The 17828-nt window shown below is 33.2% G+C and overlaps 2 protein-coding genes and 1 long non-coding RNA gene across 3 annotated transcripts in view; all 3 read right to left on the bottom strand.

The window, feature by feature from the left end:
- The window catches only part of LOC136272739 (uncharacterized), a 158140-nt gene that overhangs the window by 24636 nt on the left and 115676 nt on the right, over positions 1-17828 (bottom strand). The gene's annotated exons all lie outside the window — the stretch shown is intronic.
- The window catches only part of LOC105339828 (uncharacterized), a 103343-nt gene that overhangs the window by 17549 nt on the left and 67966 nt on the right, over positions 1-17828 (bottom strand). The window lies entirely within an intron of this gene.
- LOC136272716 (uncharacterized) lies at positions 5322-16058 on the bottom strand. The gene is made up of 6 exons (XM_066075020.1): positions 15433-16058; positions 12104-12265; positions 11180-11265; positions 10315-10403; positions 6846-6955; positions 5322-6165 (listed from the first exon to the last, which is right to left on the bottom strand). The coding sequence occupies exons 1-6, from the start codon at positions 15967-15969 to the stop codon at positions 5836-5838; spliced, it is 1314 nt and encodes a 437-aa protein (XP_065931092.1). The 5' UTR covers positions 15970-16058; the 3' UTR covers positions 5322-5835.

Here is a 17828-nt window from a genome sequence, read left to right as displayed (position 1 = left end):
ATAAATCATACAAATGTTTACTTTGTATGTAAGTAAATCTCCTCTATAGTTGTAAATAAGCACTGCAAACAATGATGTGTGTATTTAATATACTACAACATTACACTTAGCCAGATAAAATGTAATCGGGGTGAAGCTACAAGGGGCGAGTGGTGCAAATTTACCAATTTGTCGCCATACACACAGAACACCAAATAAAGAAACTGTGGGTCGTGTGTGGAATGCATAAAAGATGGCGGCAAATTATCTCAAATAATCAGTGCAAAAACCAACAAATAGGCTGTTATTTGGTACCTATCCTGCAAAAACATTGATAAAAAATGTTATCGTCACATAACATAGCAGATTAAGTTAATGTGTACATATGATCAACGTACATGTAATTCTAATATACAAAAAGGCGGACGTATCAGACGGGGATCCAGAAAAATAAATTTCAATCAAAGTACTGAAGTACTGAAATCCGGGCTCTTTTGGTGTGTCTTTATGCATATTGTGTAGTAAAGACTGAAAGTATCTCTCTCTCTCTCTCTCTCTCTCTCTCTCTCTCTCTCTCTCTCTCTCTCTCATATGCTTTTAATGTCGGCAGAGCATCAGAGTGACCAAATTTGGAAGCGGCTATAAACAAAAAATATGTCTGTCTAGTAGAAGTTAAAAAGTTCAACAGTTGCTGCCTTGAATTTTGCATCAATCCCCGTTTCTTCATCGCGCAGCAAAGTAGTTCATGGAAATTCATGCGCATTGTATGTGTCCAACATGCATAGTATTGTTTTAAAAACACGTTATTAATAAGAAAACTAAAAAAGATAGACAATTCATTCGAAATTGAAAAAAAGAAACAAAATGCAAACACTTTTGACAAAACGTGGCTCTTTGTGTAACTATTTGGTATAACGGAAGCTTTACCTCGACGCTGTTTGGTTTTTTGTTTATTTGTACTATTTATAGTAACATTGGCAATTTGCCTGCCTATAGCCAGGACTTTGCTTTCAGCAGAGCCTGGCTAAAAATGATCGGTTGAATTACATTAAATGCTTTGAAAATTGTTTTAAACTATCGCACGGGTCGAAATGCATGATAGAAGCTATGTACAGTGTAATTGGAAACTTTCATATTATATCAATATGTAGTATTACCTATTATAACAAATGAGAGTATAGCACAACTGCCACAAGCAATACATGTCCTTTACCGGCACCACCTCCCTCCCCATAAAAATGAAACAATTGTCGTTTTATTTGCTAAAATGTATGTGGTTCAAGATTTTTCTAAAGGACATACACTGCACGAAAACTCGCGTTTAATTTCTCCTTAAATGCAATTTAAACGTTGCGATTATTTAAAATTTAAATATGTAGAATTACATATTGTGTGCCAGTAAACAATAAAAAATAATTAGCATTTAATTCAAGTTTACTGGGTTCCGTAAAAGAACAAATTTAATAAAGTTGGAAAAATTGTAAACTTACTCATACGTACAGATTTATGTGTTCCGTAAACTAACATTATACCTTTTGTATATAAAACGTTTAATTTTCATTAAACATGCAAAAAAAAGTAAATTTAATGGATATATTAAATTTGTTTGGTTAATTTAATTTAATGTAGAACTTAAACTTCATTGTTTGTTCTTGTTTAATTTACACTTTACATTATAAAATTGTCAAAAATTCAATAATATACGGGATTCGTAAACTTCCAAATACATTCAAATAAGATGCTTTCATAAACTTCATTATACCTCTTGTTTATGTGACGAGAATATTTGGATAAAACCTGCTGATATCAGCTAGAATTCTTTATATTTTACGCCATTATTATTCTCGTTTAATGAAATAATATCTTTATCTAGAAATGAAAAACATCCAGTTGTTTTCTTTGAAATTATGTTTTTGCAATTTTTTTGGAAAATTAAAATCACACAAGTCCACTTATGATTCGATTTTATTGCATGTCAAATGTCTCAATGATATTTAAAAAAGATACAAGTTTTCTTACAAAGCAAAATATTTCAAAATTTTAGTATAAGTGTCACAATTTTGAAAATTACAATATATACTCCATATGGAATTGATGCTATTACAATTATAACTTCTGATAAAGTTCTTAAAAATACTAAAGTAAAACTCAGAATTTGGAATTTTGAAAAACACACTTATTTGACATAAGCAAATGCAGTGCAATACACATAAATTGGAAACAATGCAGTCTATCTGGACTGGTAGAAAAAAAAAACGACTGAAACTGGTCTGCACATAACAAGCTATAATTTCCTAGTAACTTGCTTATTTTTTATATTCAACATAAAATAAGAGAAAAAGTCAATTTTCCACTATAATGCATGTGGATAAAGTTATGCTCTCTAATTAAACTGTTTAACTGCAACTTGAAAAGCAATTGTTGAAATTTGACTAAATTGAAGTAATCAGATTTTGTTACTTGTTCAATGGTAACTTAAATACACACACACAAACACACATGTGTATCATCAAAAAAATCTGTCCATGTTCATGTATTTTGAAAATAGTATTTTTTCATTCAAACTTTAACTTTGTAGTACACAACTCGCAAGCAAACAGATCAGAGTTCTCGATTGAAATGCTATATTTAAAATGATATGATATGGAGAAATGATATATTTAAAACATGGATCGAAATTCTTTGCTTTTTCATTTTAAAAAACTCGATTAGCAAAAACAGCTGGACAAGTACAATATTACTGTAATTATTAAAAGCAATATCAGATTTGAATAACAAAATAACACATATAAAGTTTCACTTTCAATACAAATTATTCAAGTCTATCCTAATAAGATAACAAATGTTATTTCTTGCATCTACAAGAAACTGACAGGGAAGCCTCACTCGCCCACAAGCAAGAGCAAAAGGATCGGTCTGAGACACCACCTTTCTCTTACTTGGGTATCAAGATCTGCAACTTACTGCCAGCAGAGCACCTTTTCAAAATACCCTTGTATTGTATTCTATTTCACAATAAAGATGCATGCACTAATTACTGAATTTAAGCTTAAATATACATGTAAATAACTCGAGAGCAAAAATATATGTACTACACAATAAGCCAATCTGACAAACATTGAAAATATGGCCAAATTTATAATTTGATCTATGAATTAAAACTAATATAAGCCTTTGACAGGGGAAGCCTCACTCGCCCACAAGCAAGAGCAAAAGGGTCGGTCTGAGACACCACCTTTCTCTTACTTGGGTATCAAGATCTGCAACTTACTGCCAGCAGAGCACTTTTTCAAAATACCCTTGTATTGTATTCTATTTCACAATAAAGATGCATGCACTAATTACTGAATTTAAGCTTAAATATACATGTAAATAACTCGAGAGCAAAAATATATGTACTACACAATAAGCCAATCTGACAAACATTGAAAATATGGCCAAATTTATAATTTGATCTATGAATTAAAACTAATATAAGCCTTTGACAGGGAAGCCTCACTCGCCCACAAGCAAGAGCAAAAGGATCGGTCTGAGACACCACCTTTCTCTTACTTGGGTATCAAGATCTGCAACTTACTGCCAGCAGAGCACCTTTTCAAAATACCCTTGTATTGTATTCTATTTCACAATAAAGATGCATGCACTAATTACTGAATTTAAGCTTAAATATACATGTAAATAACTCGAGAGCAAAAATATATGTACTACACAATAAGCCAATCTGACAAACATTGAAAATATGGCCAAATTTTAATCAGAAAAAAAATCTGAAACGATAAAAAAATACACTATGAATACTTTTTGATATAACAGTTGAATGTGTCATATCTAATTCAGTAAAAAAGCATTGCAACAAGAGGCAGATATGCCACACCGCTCACCTGAGCAACAATAGACATAATAAAATCAGCTTAATGGAGTCATATACAAAATATCTAAACAATGTCTTATAATACATGTAGATCCTGTTTGAAAAAAATTCCCTGCATATTATTAGGTTTATCATTAACCTCATTTGTAACAGAATTTTTTTTTTTACAGTCATATCATATATTGAGCATTGCAGTTCTCAAAAAACCAAAACTTACACAACTCTTTATATATACATGTATATTATAAACCTACATCAAACTTTGAACCTCTTGTGAGGCCCAAGAATTGTAAATATCAAATGCTTGCACATCAGTAAAACCCCACATAATAGCATTTGAGTTTTTGTGAATAATTAATTGTTTTATCTTTGTAAAACTGACCCCCCCCCTCCTTGTGGCCTAACCCTACTCCTTATTAACATTGTAATTTTGACAAATTTTAATCCACACTATCTTGACTGACTAAAGTTACACTAGTCAAACTGTGTTTTAAACAAGTGAAAAGCTGTCAATGTGACAGCAAACCGGGTTTTCTTTTATGTAAACTGTATCCATAATCCATGTCAACCCTTATCCAGTGAAATGGAGTACCCTACATGTATATGCAACATTTTGCCAAAAAATGACTAAGTTCAAAAGCTAGTATTTTTTTCGATAAATTATCGGAAATCAAAATCCTAGCAATATGCACACCTCTGATATATGTACAATTGATCTGCAAAAGAACAACTTCCTATCTTGAGAACTGTAGGAAGAGTTATCCGTACAATGAGGGTACCCTATATGCAATATTTTGCCAAAAAATGACTAAGTTCAAAAGCTGGTATTTTTTCGATAAATTATCGGAAATCAAAATCCTAGCAATATGCACACCTCTGATATATGTACAATTGATCTGCAAAAGAACAACTTCCTATCTTGAGAACTGTAGGAGGAGTTATCCGTACAATGAGGGTACCCTATATGCTATATTTTGCCAAAAAATGACTAAGTTCAAAAGCTGGTATTTTTTCGATAAATTATCGGAAATCAAAATCCTAGCAATATGCACACCTCTGATATATGTACAATTGATCTGCAAAAGAACAACTTCCTATCTTGAGAACTGTAGGAGGAGTTATCCGTACAATGAGGGTACCCTATATGCAATATTTTGCCAAAAAATGACTAAGTTCAAAAGCTGGTATTTTTTCGATAAATTATCGGAAATCAAAATCCTAGCAATATGCACACCTCTGATATATGTACAATTGATCTGCAAAAGAACAACTTCCTATCTTGAAAACTGTAGGAGGAGTTATCCGTACAATGAGGGTACCCTTTTGGCAGCCGCCCGCCCGCCCGCCCGCCCGCCATTTTCACAACCGGATTTTTCCGTTGGAAAACCCGGTTAAAAATGATTTTTAAAGATTTTTCTCTGCAGATTATGTAAAACTTTGACCCCCCCCCCTCGACCCCAAGCTACCCGGATCATAATTTCTTCTCCATCTGAGGATGCTGCCACACAGGTTACAGCTTTTCTGCCTGATTTATTGTTAAGTATTTCTTTGAAGATTTTACTAATTTTATGCCGATGTGAAAATTCTACCCAACAACTGTGGCCCAAATCTACCCCTGTGCATCATGATTTTATCAAACTTAATTCTACCCTAACCAAGAATGATATTACATTAGTTTCAGCTTCAATGGCTAAATCGTTTTTAAGAAGATTTTTAAAAAATAGCTTCAAATTTTGAAGGATTTTTTATTACCCCCCCCCCCCTTTAAATGATTGTGTGACCCTTGATGTTTACAAACGTTAATCCCCTTTACCTAAGGATGCTTTTGCCAAGTTTGGTTGAAATTGGCTTAGTGGTTCTGAAACAGAAGGGGAAAATGTAAAATGTTTACAGACAGATGGACGAATGGACGCCGTACAAAAAGTGATCAGAAAAGCTCACTTGAGCTTTCAGCTATTTATACACGTCAGTAGCAATTTTTTTTTTCAATCTCGAATGGCCCATCTCTGTTCTTCTGAAACATCGTCTGGTTTTTCTCTAAGGGAATCTCTGTTGGTCCTTACGCGCTTTACGCTTTGTCGTTTTGAACGTTTGGATTTAATAGTTGAACTTTTAGTATCCAAGTCTTTGAAGATTTTCAGACATTCTTCAGAACGCCATTTTAGATTAGTAATTTCATATACTGCATCGTCTTCTGATTCGTTTTCGTATTCTGACGACATATAATCAACATGAAGTACAGCTTGGACTTGGGCTTTTTTCTCCTCATCCCAGGAGGTTTTATGTTTCAATGCAGCCTGTCTAGCTTCCATTTTCTACAACATATATACACATGTATACACACACATACTGACTTAAAAAAGTTAAATCAGCTGGTAAAAGGTTAGGCCTTTTATTTTAAATTCCTTAGAAAATTTATCTAAGCACTATATCATTATTTTTTGAAAGATAACAAACTGAGTAACAGGTGTTTGCACATCATGAAAGTTTGTCTGCACACACTGTTGCAGCTATGAGACTATATATCTTAAAAACAAGAGATGTTTGTTAAACACATGTGCCCCCTTCTCCCAAATAACTGAATTTTTTTCAAGTCTAAGGTGCATAAGTCAATAAAAAAATTATTGATTAGACCCAAAATTGAACTTTTCTAGATATTATTATAAATCTGTATGTCTAGTTTCATATCTATAGGTGCAACCCCTGCAAAGAAAATGAATGGAAATTGTTGGTGGACTGACCAACCAATAGCAGCAAAGCAATGTGCCCTATACTTGTCTTTAAACTTCTTGCCTTGTCTGCTAATGTAACTTATATGTCAATACTCCTTTTTAATCCTTAGAGGGTAAGTTCAAATTAATAGAAGAGTCATTGAATATAATCCTACGCATTAAAATAGAAGAAATCTTACGCTTATTGAACAAATTGTATAATGTATATGTCCAGATAAATTAAAACTTTAACTCTTAAAATATGCAGTGCAATTAAGGCATACCCTTTTTTTCCTTTGATAAAGAACCATTCCCTTTTTGAAGGAATCAACTCGCCCCTTCCTTATCCGCCTTTCTTTGTCTTGCATTGATTGAAAATATCTGTTTATTGCATCTAAAATATAACATTGCACCAAAAATTATAATATCTGAAACTGCAGAAAAATAAACCAAAACAACTTCAAAAGAAATGATTTAAGGTCAAGGTCTAGTAAATGAAAGGTGTCTACAGAATAATAAAATTTAAGATATAAATTCTTTCAATAACAATATTAATTGCCCAAAATTTTTGGTAAACACAATGAAAAATCATGTTTAAGACTTTAATTTTCAATGAAATATGAAGGAAATAAGGAACAAATTTTGGAGTTTTGTTCATTTTTTAGTAATAAAATATATCTAGAATGCCTACAGTCTCTCCAAAAATGGAATCAAACTAGCTCTTGACCACAGGCACCTGAATTTTTATCAATCAGTCGCTTAATAAGTCATTTATCGAAAAATTCTACCCCTACTATATATAAATACACAAGGTGTGCAACGCCATTTTGACCCCCTCGTCGATTCAGGCTTCGATTTGCCACATAAATCAGATATGCCTACCGGTTTGCGTGTAACATTGAGTTCAAATATGATATTTCTCACTATACGTTTCGTCCTTATGTTTAAATCCAACGCATTGATAATGCTATCAACTAAAATTCACGCAGACTTTGAATTTCGTCCCGAGGCTCGATAGCCATCAGCTGACGTCACGAAATTTCAACTCCGCGCTGAATGATCTAATACATAAAATTTTCAAAACAATAATTATAAATTTATTTCATTGACAAACTAAGATCAGAGGCACTAAAGAAACCAAAACACTGTGTTGTTTGTTATCCTCATTTTACTTAACATACGTTTTAAAAAGTTTATGTGTTAGATCATTCAGCGCGGAGTTGAAATTTCGTGACGTCAGCTGATGGCTATCGAGCCTCGGGACGAAATTCCAAGTCTGCGTGAATTTTAGTTGATAGCATTATCAATGCGTTGGATTTAAACATAAGGACGAAACGTATAGTGAGAAATATCATATTTGAACTCAATGTTACACGCAAACCGGTAGGCATATCTGATTTATGTGGCAAATCGAAGCCTGAATCGACGAGGGGGTCAAAATGGCGTTGCACACCTTGTGTATTTATATATAGTAGGGGTAGAATTTTTCGATATATGACTTATTAAGCGACTGATTGATAAAAATTCAGGTGCCTGTGCTCTTGACCTCCTCTTCAAAAATGATGTTAAATTAAATATAGGTATCGGGATTACTTTTCCCATGATTTAACATAAAATGCGCCAAGAAATTGTTTAATTTTCTAGGTAATTCCTTTAAAGCCGTAAAGTATGGGAAAAGACTCTTCAAATCAATTATGACGTCATAATGGTTCTAGCACCAAAAAGACACTCTGGAATCATTTACTAGCCAAACTCATTGATTGTGAGGAAACGTATGTATGTCGTATATCGTCATTAGCAAGACTCGTACAAATGATCAATGTATTTTTAACAGTGTCTATATGTAAAGCAATAACGTTTAACTGCATAACTGGACACAAAGTAATCAAGTTTAACAAAATCAGAATAATTGCTAATCTTTATGCACTTTAAAACACATTTGCTTCTGACACCGGAAATTGTAAAACAAATATTGACCAGCGCCGAGTCAACAGGTAGCTGCTTACGTAATGGCGAATACACTGGCAATATTTAAACTCGTTGGATGCAAGAAATAGTGTTGAGAGAGGATAAATATTTCAATACATGGAAATAAAACTAAGAAAAAGGTATTTCTAATGCAGTAAATTTAGTAAACACTCGTACAATTTGCAAAACACGCGATATCCGCAGTCACTACTCAGCAGTGATTGGGAAGGCCAAAAATGTCAATGGGATGATGGCCCCACAATTATTAATTTTAATGGGCCATTTTCATAATGAAAGGGCCATATATTTATTCACTGGGGTCATTTTGTAAAATTGAAAGTATCAAGGACCAACCTTGAGCAAAACAACTTCTACAAAATTTAAAAACTTATATAACCAATTGGTTAAATTTCATTTATTTGACGTGTTTATACATTTCATTGATGCAATGTTTTGTAATGGTGTTTGCTAATTAAATGATAAATAAAATCAGTCTCTGTACTCGTACTTCTGTGTTTTTTGGAGGTATTAGTCAAACCCTTTGACCAAATTATTACCATTATGTAGAGAATCTTTTTTTTTAAGATAACTTAAGGAAAGAGTTTTTCTTACTATTTAAACATTAATTTTGCGAGTTATTAACTAATTACAAGCTACAACTAATTGTAGTATCAACACTTAAATTAATAAACATCAGCTGTAATTTTCAATGCACAGTGTGTTTGCATTAATTACCCGTGTTAATTTATTACCCTTATCGATAAGCATGAAAAGACATTTGCGAGTTTTAATAATCACAACAGGGATTAATTGAGGCTATAAAAAGGTAATTTCAATTAGATAATCATCATTTTATTGAGAACTCGGAATTCGTGCCTGGGCGACTTAAACTTCTCTTTCGGAGGAAATTCTGGAATGATCTTGTTTAAGACCACGAATAAATGAGTGGAAACGTTTTATTGGTTGTTTATTTCTGTTTTACCAAACACGACCAATGAAATTTGATGTTTTAAAATGAATGTATTAAGGTCCTAAAAGACGATTACGCAAGTCGTACTGAGTGAATTTCCAGCGAACATCGCTAAAACTGTTATTACCGATGAGAATTTTGAATGCACACTTTGGCGCTTAGAGCAATTGATTTAATGCGCCATTTTTTTTCTTTAATGCAACTATGGCGTGTGGGGCAGGTCCTTCCCAATCACTGCTACTACCGTGGTATCAAGAAACACGGCTTGAAAAAAATGGGCAAAATTTTAGGCCAACGTATGTACAACACCCACCCCCCACTTTTGATCAAATGTTGGCTGTAAAAAGTGTGTGTTATACACGCGACATTACGGTATGTAACAAAGAAAGGTATGGCCTCCTTGAAATTGAACCCCAGATCTCTGGCTTATGAAAGTCCACCAATCAACCTCCATTTAGATAAATCGATTGATTTAGCTATATAGTCTTATCAAGATAATTCTGAATAGCTTGATTGACCTTTTTTCTTTTTATTACTTAATATTGTAACTTCCTCAAAAAGTAAAAGCAGTACTGCCGCGCTCCTACTAGTATTAGCTAGTGGGTTACCCTTTAGCTCAGTCAGTAGAGCGTTGGTTTTTAGAAGAGCTTGATAAACCAAAAGCTATAGTTTGTGCCCGACCTAACAAATGGCTTAATGGTTAATTAAACCCAATAGCCAAGCTATTAAGAATGACATATATCCAACTCTACCCAAAAATTTTGGAATTATTATTTTATAACTTAACATTTAATTTAAAAGAGCTATGTACTGACCTTTTACAAATGCTTTGCAATCGGGGTATATACCAAGGACATACTGACAAATATGTTCCGTCATCTCTTTATTGACATCTGATGAAGGTCTGAAACATAAGATCATCTCTTATCAAATTACCCGAATTACATTTACACAACAATTATTTGATCGTGTTTATCAATAAAATATTTTTTCAAAATACTTCATACTGAAGATACAAGAGTGACATCACTCTTTTGAACCAGTCCAATGACCGTGCAATCACCAAAAGCAGGAGGGGTGGGATGGGGAAAGGGTGTGTTCACCTTATAAGGTCATGATCATGATCTCCAAACACTTTCTATTGCCCTACACATGTTAATGTAGCATATCTTTGACAAGGAACAAGTAAATATGATTTAATATACATTTATAATTAAAGAATTAATAATCACACAGATAATATTCCTTTGTGTGATTAGGATGTCATCTGTCAGTTTAATTTTCATACTAGTATGTATCATATCATTCATATCAATACTATTGGGTGCCAAATAGAATATGGTTATATGATATTTTGTTTCAACATGTTTGACAAATGGACTTCTTGTCACATACCATGGAAAACAGGAAAGCAATACAATAATTTGAACAAACTAAAAGCTACTTTACCAGAGGTTGCTTCAACATTAAGGTTTTTGATTTTTTTAATGTTCCCCATATTTTAATTTATTTTTTATTTTTGATGGTTGAACAGAAAGACAGCTAGAATTGAGGAAGACGATGAAATATGACCAGAAAAGCTCACTTCACTCGACCACGCTTTAATTCAGCTCTTGTGAGCTAAAAAAAAAATATATATATATATATATATATATAAAATAAATTCTTTTAAAATTTTACTTCAATGTTTGGTTTCCATCGTTGGATTTTACATTCCACTGCAGTCCCATGGAAGTTCCATGAGAGAATCCATCGTGCACAGCAGTCTGAAAGTATGCATTCACTAGTGAAAAGCCATGATGCGATTACAAATATGCTGATATTCAGATATCACAGTATAATTAGCCTGTGTGTTATATGTGTTACACAAATCTTTTGGATGTGTATAAATGATTGAATAAACATGAATTTACAAACCATTAATACTATAGTACTTATTTATGTGAAACAAATTATCAATTATATGCATGTAATGTCAGAGCAATATTACATTTCAACAACATATTCAAAAAAAAAAAATCAATAAGAAAATAAGAAATACAGAACACCATGAGTTTTAGGTGTGAAAAATCAGACATACAAAGAAAATTAACAGCTTTTTAACCCAATTCCTTATATTAATTTTAGCCAATGCTTCATTAAATGTTGTGTTCAGATGACCAGGGTTGTCTCTAAGACCCGGGAGGCGGGGAATTTCCCCGCCTAAAGTGACGTAATTACCCGGCTATTATTGACGACGTAATTACCCGGCTATTATTGTATTTCAAACACAATCTAGCTATAAGGTAGACCTCCAGATCCCCTTCTACATTTTTATTTCTCCCTTCTACTTCAATTTTTAGAGACAACCCTGGATGTAGCCTAATCTTTCAATTATTTGTTTCTTGTCAGAGAGTATTACCACACAATTTACTAATTTAATCCTTAGTTTTCTCTCACGCCCCCACCCCCAAAAAACCATAATTCTAGCAAAGCCTAATAAAGCTTTAATAGATTCATCAATAAAAAGAATTCTTCTTTCAATTCAAGATTTTTTTCTGCACGCATTTATATATTAAATGAGACAGATCAGGTCTATATTATAAAGACATCGTATATACTTACACGGACATGGTTAGGTACACAGATTTTGACCTTCCTATTCCCTTTCTTTTGAGATAAATTACTTCCAGAAAGTAAAGTTATTATTTCTTTTTGTCCTTCTAGGATTTTGTCTTGCTGAGACTCAATCTTCATCAGCTTCGTAAAGAGGCCCTGATGCTGGTCCTGTATATTCAATATTAAAATATTAGTGAAAATACTTTTAGTTTAGAATACAGAAAATGAAGAGTTATTCTAAGGGGAATCAAGTGAAGTCATACCCAAACTGACTTGTACCCAATTCAATTAACTCATAATAAATGTGTCCTATTGTAAAGAATGACATTTGGATTGTAAATATAAAAGATATTCAGATAAGCTTAGCCTCTGATATAGTTTCAATTAATTAGAAATTATGAGATAACTGAATGTCATCTCGGACCGACCTTTAAGTTTGCCAAAGAGGAGTGACTTATAATGAGTAGCCAAACCTGTGCCAGGATTTTTAAACTGAATTATTATTAAGACCTTGTTTTTGATTATTTCTTAAGAAATACTATTTTGTTCTGCACAAAACTTGCAAGACTACTGATAACATTTACATGATATTACTATGTCCTCAGTGAAACTTTTATCTTAATTTTCAATATTTCTAGCAAATAGTTCTATCAGGTTCATACAGTACAATCACTATAGATTTAGCTACATAGCTTGATTTACCTACCTGAAGTAGGTTTATTTAGCTATCTATGAAATTTTGCTTTTTATGTAAAACAGACAAATAATTGCAAGAAACTGCATGTCAACCTATATTATTTGTACTGTGTAGTTTTAGAAAAGCAACCCAAAGCAAAAACAGTTATAGTGAGCGCAGCTCGCCAGCGCGCAGCGCCGGCGAGCGATGCGAGCTCTAAGAACCAATGTGCGTGGGAAAAAGAATGAGCTAAACCTACAGTTCATCAAACAAATTTTTTTGTCTACGTCCCATAATGCTCTCTAATGTTTTCACCCATGGTGCTATGCCAAAAATGGCCGACTTTTAACTCGTAATTTACAGTGACTTAAAGTTTGAAGACACGTTTTGAGTACCGCATATACTTTGGCGAGACTCAAAAGATTTGTTTCATGCTTCCATACCTTCGTATTGAGTCGAGAAACGTAAACAAAGACGGACAGAGTCGTGGATGACGTCACAGTGCACTCGCGCTATATTTCCCGCGATAAATTTAGAGGTGGATCAAACATTTGTAATGAATGTACTGGCTATTTCAGTATAGACTGCGATACCTGCCTCATTGACATATGATTTGTTTTTAATCTTTTTTTAATATAAAGATTTTATATATATATACTAGCAAGAGCCATACTTTACTGTCATATCAATCCATTTTTAAGCTAATTGTGCATGCATGTACAGTAGGCAGGTAAGTATATGAATAGGGAGGAAATAAACAATAGGACATTTTGAACTATATAAAAAGGAATAAAATGAAAAAATAAACAGGTAAAAAAATTATGTAGATATTGCACATAGTCGGACCATTAAATTTAAAAGTGGGAAATTACACACCTACAAACAGGTACCGGGCTCTCTCTCTCTCTCTCTCTCTCTCTCTCTCTCTCTCTCTCTCTCTCAGGGTACGGGTTTGCGCTGTATGTATCATAACCATTAAAATTAGTACCTTTGGCATACTTATTGTAGAGCAATACTCTCTCAAATATTCTTTGACGTTCATTGATACCTAAATAAAACTATAAGTTGACAATGATGCAAGGTATGTGTAATTCTTGCTGCGCTCGCCAGAACGGTAGCACCGTAAAACATATTAATATGGCTGCTTTTGAGAGGTTTTAAGCAAAACATGCATTTCTATTGTATGAATAAGTGTATAACACCTTGTGTGCAATGAGGCATGTATAAGTATGATTACTTAACGATATGCTGAATTATTACCAATCATACAGGGCTCTACATTAACTTTTTTTCCTACTTGTCCATTCGGACAAGTGACCAAAACATTTACTTGTCCGAACTTCAACTTCAGTTGTCCGAAAAATTTACAAGATTAAAGATCAAATATTGTCAACTTGAAAACTACAGTACTCTATTTATGACTAAAATAAAATCATTTATTGATTAATACTCTAGCTATAATTAATAACCTGACTTTTTAAATGGAAACTTAAAGTGTCTTTCCTATAATTATATACATGTATTTGTTCTATATAACATTAAACATGATTTGTCAGCTGTAGCTTTGTCATGGCAAATTACAAGACATCTTAAATTTAGCATCAGGTTTAAAAATACATGTAACTGTTATATTGATTTCTCAGCTGTTTTTTAAACTAAACATGGAATGTCATCATAGTCTATCAATGATGAATGAAACCTAAAATAAGTTACATTTCTTTCCATAATCCTTTATCTATGCTACCTTTTCTTCCTTTCTTTTTCTTAACATATGTGTTTGGTACTTTGTAAGAACTAAGATCCACACCTTGAAAGTTGTTTGAAATTAGTAAACTTCAATCCCGATCAAGAGTAACTCAATTGCATTCAAAATAACTAATCGATAAACTTATAACGAGACTACGGATAAACTTATCACAAAACTTTCTTTTCTTTTTTAAATGTTGGAGACTTCTTAATATAAAAAATGCACTTGTCCAGTCGGACAAGTGGCCAGCAATATTCACTTGTCCGCATATTTTTTTAACTGGTACCGGACAAGCGGACAAGCGTTAATGTCGAGCCCTGTCATATTAACTAGAACTGTTCGAACTTCTTTGTTATTTCATTTTTATAAGATGTAGGTGTTTGGTAGTAAGTTCTTAAGTTTTAAGGCTGTGTATAACTGTTTATGTGTTCACATAAACAGTTATACATAGCCTTAAAACTTAAGAACTCTGACAAATGTAATTGCACTGAAAGACTATTATTTTTATTAGTAATCTTTTCATGAATTGTTTTCAGATCAGTTGACAGTTGAAAATTACAGCTGCATCCAAGTGCAACTTTTTGAACAAATGCTCATGAATATAACAGAAAAGCATAGGCCTAATTTTAAAGTACATATAGCTAAATAAACCTACTTTTCGGTAGGTAAATAAATCTATGTAGGTAATTCTAGCTACATAGCTAACTCTATTGATTTAATGGACAGTTGTTGATAATAATATAATTGAAGTTTGAACTCATTTTTCTCTGGACTATTTGATTACAGATGGGTTTGGATACGAGTCATTTCGGGTACGAGTTGACTGTAAAACTTGCAAGGGAAATAATCATTTTAATAAGGGGAAGTAATTATCTATCAAATTGCCAAGAGCACGTGTTTATCGATACTCACCAAACCACTGTAACTACTGACTGGCGAACATATCCCCGAAGTGCTGCCAAAAACTGAAGCTGAGTAGCCAAGAACTGAAGTTGACGGGCTAAGGACTGACGTTGTGGGGCTAAGGACTGACGTTGTGGGGCTAAGGACTGACGTTGCGGGAGCAGTGGATAAAATTCTCCGATTCAGCGTTGCCGTGATTGTTGGTAGTCCCAAGGTTGATGAGCCCGTGACAGAGGTGGGGGACATACTAGCCTCAGTGGAGTCATCTAGCTGTGGTAGGTCACGTTGAACACTCTTTGATGTTGATGTACACGCAAATAACGACTTTTTCGCCATCTTGTTAGTGCTACTCGAGATCGCTTTCACTGCCTGGTGTTGAGGTGTCTTTTTCTTTCTTTTCGACGCTTTCTGAATGGTCTTGCCGATGGATTTTTTCCTGACAATCTCGTCTATATATGAGTCGGATGATTCATTAGACCAAGAGCATGATGAGGATTCATTGTCTTCACTAAATTCCGATAGATCGACTTCGCTTGAGTCCGACATGGTTTTTCAGCACTGTTTGGCGGGCTGAGAATTCTCTCGATTTTTGATTGGCTAAATTTGTTTCACATGCGCGTAGAAGTCAAACTTTTTTTCAGCAACAATAGGCATATAACAGATTTTAAAATAAAAATTCTTTTTAATGTACTATGAAATTATATTTAACAGATAATAACAAAACTGATTAATTTTGAATTATTTGCAAATACGGCTCAGTATATTATAAAGTAAAATTCTTTAAAATCTCTCTCTCTCTCTCTCTCTCTCTCTCTCTCTCTCTCTCTCTCTCTCTCTCTCTTATCAAATATATAAACCTAATATATTTTTTTTTGACTTTATGATTTTTTTTTAAATTTCAGAACACTAAATTATTAAAGTCATGGGACGACACCAGGCAGATACCAAAAAAGCTTACAGGAAAAGAAGAAGGCAGCGTAAAAAGGTAGAGGAAAACATACAAAAAACAGCGAATCCAACAGTTACATCCACGTGTAAGAGTGATGATGAATTGGACAAAAACCCAACAAGAAGTAATAATTCCGAGAAAAAGAAAAGTCACCAGTCTGACAGTAAAATTATGTGTCACGAACAAGATCTTATGCCTTTTGAGCGCGATCCTTTATATTTGAAATGGATGGAATTTAAGAGATTGAACAATAAAATTCATAGGGTGGTTACTGGAAAATTTTATTAAATAAACTTCGGGTGTTTGTTTAATTGTTTGTTTTTTTCAAAGGTTTTACGAATTAAAGAACAAGGATTTAAAGTCAATTCTAATATTTCAGCGATTTTGATTAATTAATTAAAAGTATTGAGAAAACCGACTGAAATGAAATACATTTAATAATTCTATAAGTGAAGTCCACTTAGATCGGGTCAAGTATAGAATCGCAGGGCATACTGGCGAAATTTACTACAAGTACATCAAGCAATCAATTTCCAAAATCAGCCTCACTAGTGATTTCGGACACATTATCATTAATTTTCTGGTAACAAAATATTGAATTTTAAAACGACAGTACTTAATTTTCAGTTCCATGATGCTTACGATTTTTTTTTTAAATATCAAGGTTCCAAACTTTTGAATTTATTTTGCTTTCTAATATTACTACTAATTAGTGTATGTACTAGAATGATTGTGGTACCATAGAACTTGCATTAAGTATACGCCTGGTTTTAACGGACTGCATTTATTTATTCCACAGGTACTTTCAAAGATGCTGAATTGGCCGAGTCTAGTGCCTAATTATTAAAGTTTATGTTGTTTCCAAATTTCCGATTTACCTTCAAAATGGCCACCGAGAAAAGGAAAGGCTCTATTAACGAAGTATGGAATGAAAATATAACATTAAAAAAAATAAGAACAAGAAAAACATGTGAGGGTTGTAAAACTCAATATTCCAGATCTTATTTTTTTTCTTTGCACAAACCAAAATACTTTCAAGACAATAAATGGACATGTGGAATTAAAAATTCAGTACTGTCAACTAACACTCCAACAAATGATGATGAAATTTTTAATGACAATCCTTTCGCACCTAATCTGCTCGATGATAATGAGTCGGATGAGTGCGGTGATAGTAGCAACATCGAGAAATTAAGAGATGGTATGCGAGAATTTATTCGAAAGCGCCTTTGTAAACTACCAGATGAAGATATAACAGAAGGGAATAATAGTGATTCAGAGGAAGAAGTTTGGAACGCTATTTCTACAGATGATCTTCAGATGGATATCGAGGATGTACAAGAAGTTCCAAAATAAAGTAGATTCAAACAGTACACATTGCACGTCTATTACTTCATTGACAATATGGTTTTGTCTCTTCATCTGTACATGGCAGAGTGTGAATATGATATCGGAC

Source organism: Magallana gigas, chromosome 1 (genome assembly GCF_963853765.1).
Source record: "Magallana gigas chromosome 1, xbMagGiga1.1, whole genome shotgun sequence".
Taxonomy (NCBI): Eukaryota; Metazoa; Mollusca; class Bivalvia; order Ostreida; family Ostreidae; genus Magallana; species Magallana gigas.
Note: the sequence above shows the minus strand (reverse complement) of the source record. Positions and strands in the feature narration are given on the sequence as shown.

Excerpts from the sequence above, each read along its gene's own strand:
- LOC136272716 (XM_066075020.1), bottom strand. The coding sequence starts at position 15,969 with ATGTCGGACTCAAGCGAAGTCGATCTATCGGAATTTAGTGAAGACAAT. Across the intron at positions 6,956-10,314 it reads TTGCAAAGCATTTGTAAAAG|ATGCAATAAACAGATATTTT; the intron begins GTCAGTACATAG and ends GTTATATTTTAG. Across the intron at positions 6,166-6,845 it reads TTTATCAAAGGAAAAAAAGG|AAAATGGAAGCTAGACAGGC; the intron begins GTATGCCTTAAT and ends TATATGTTGTAG.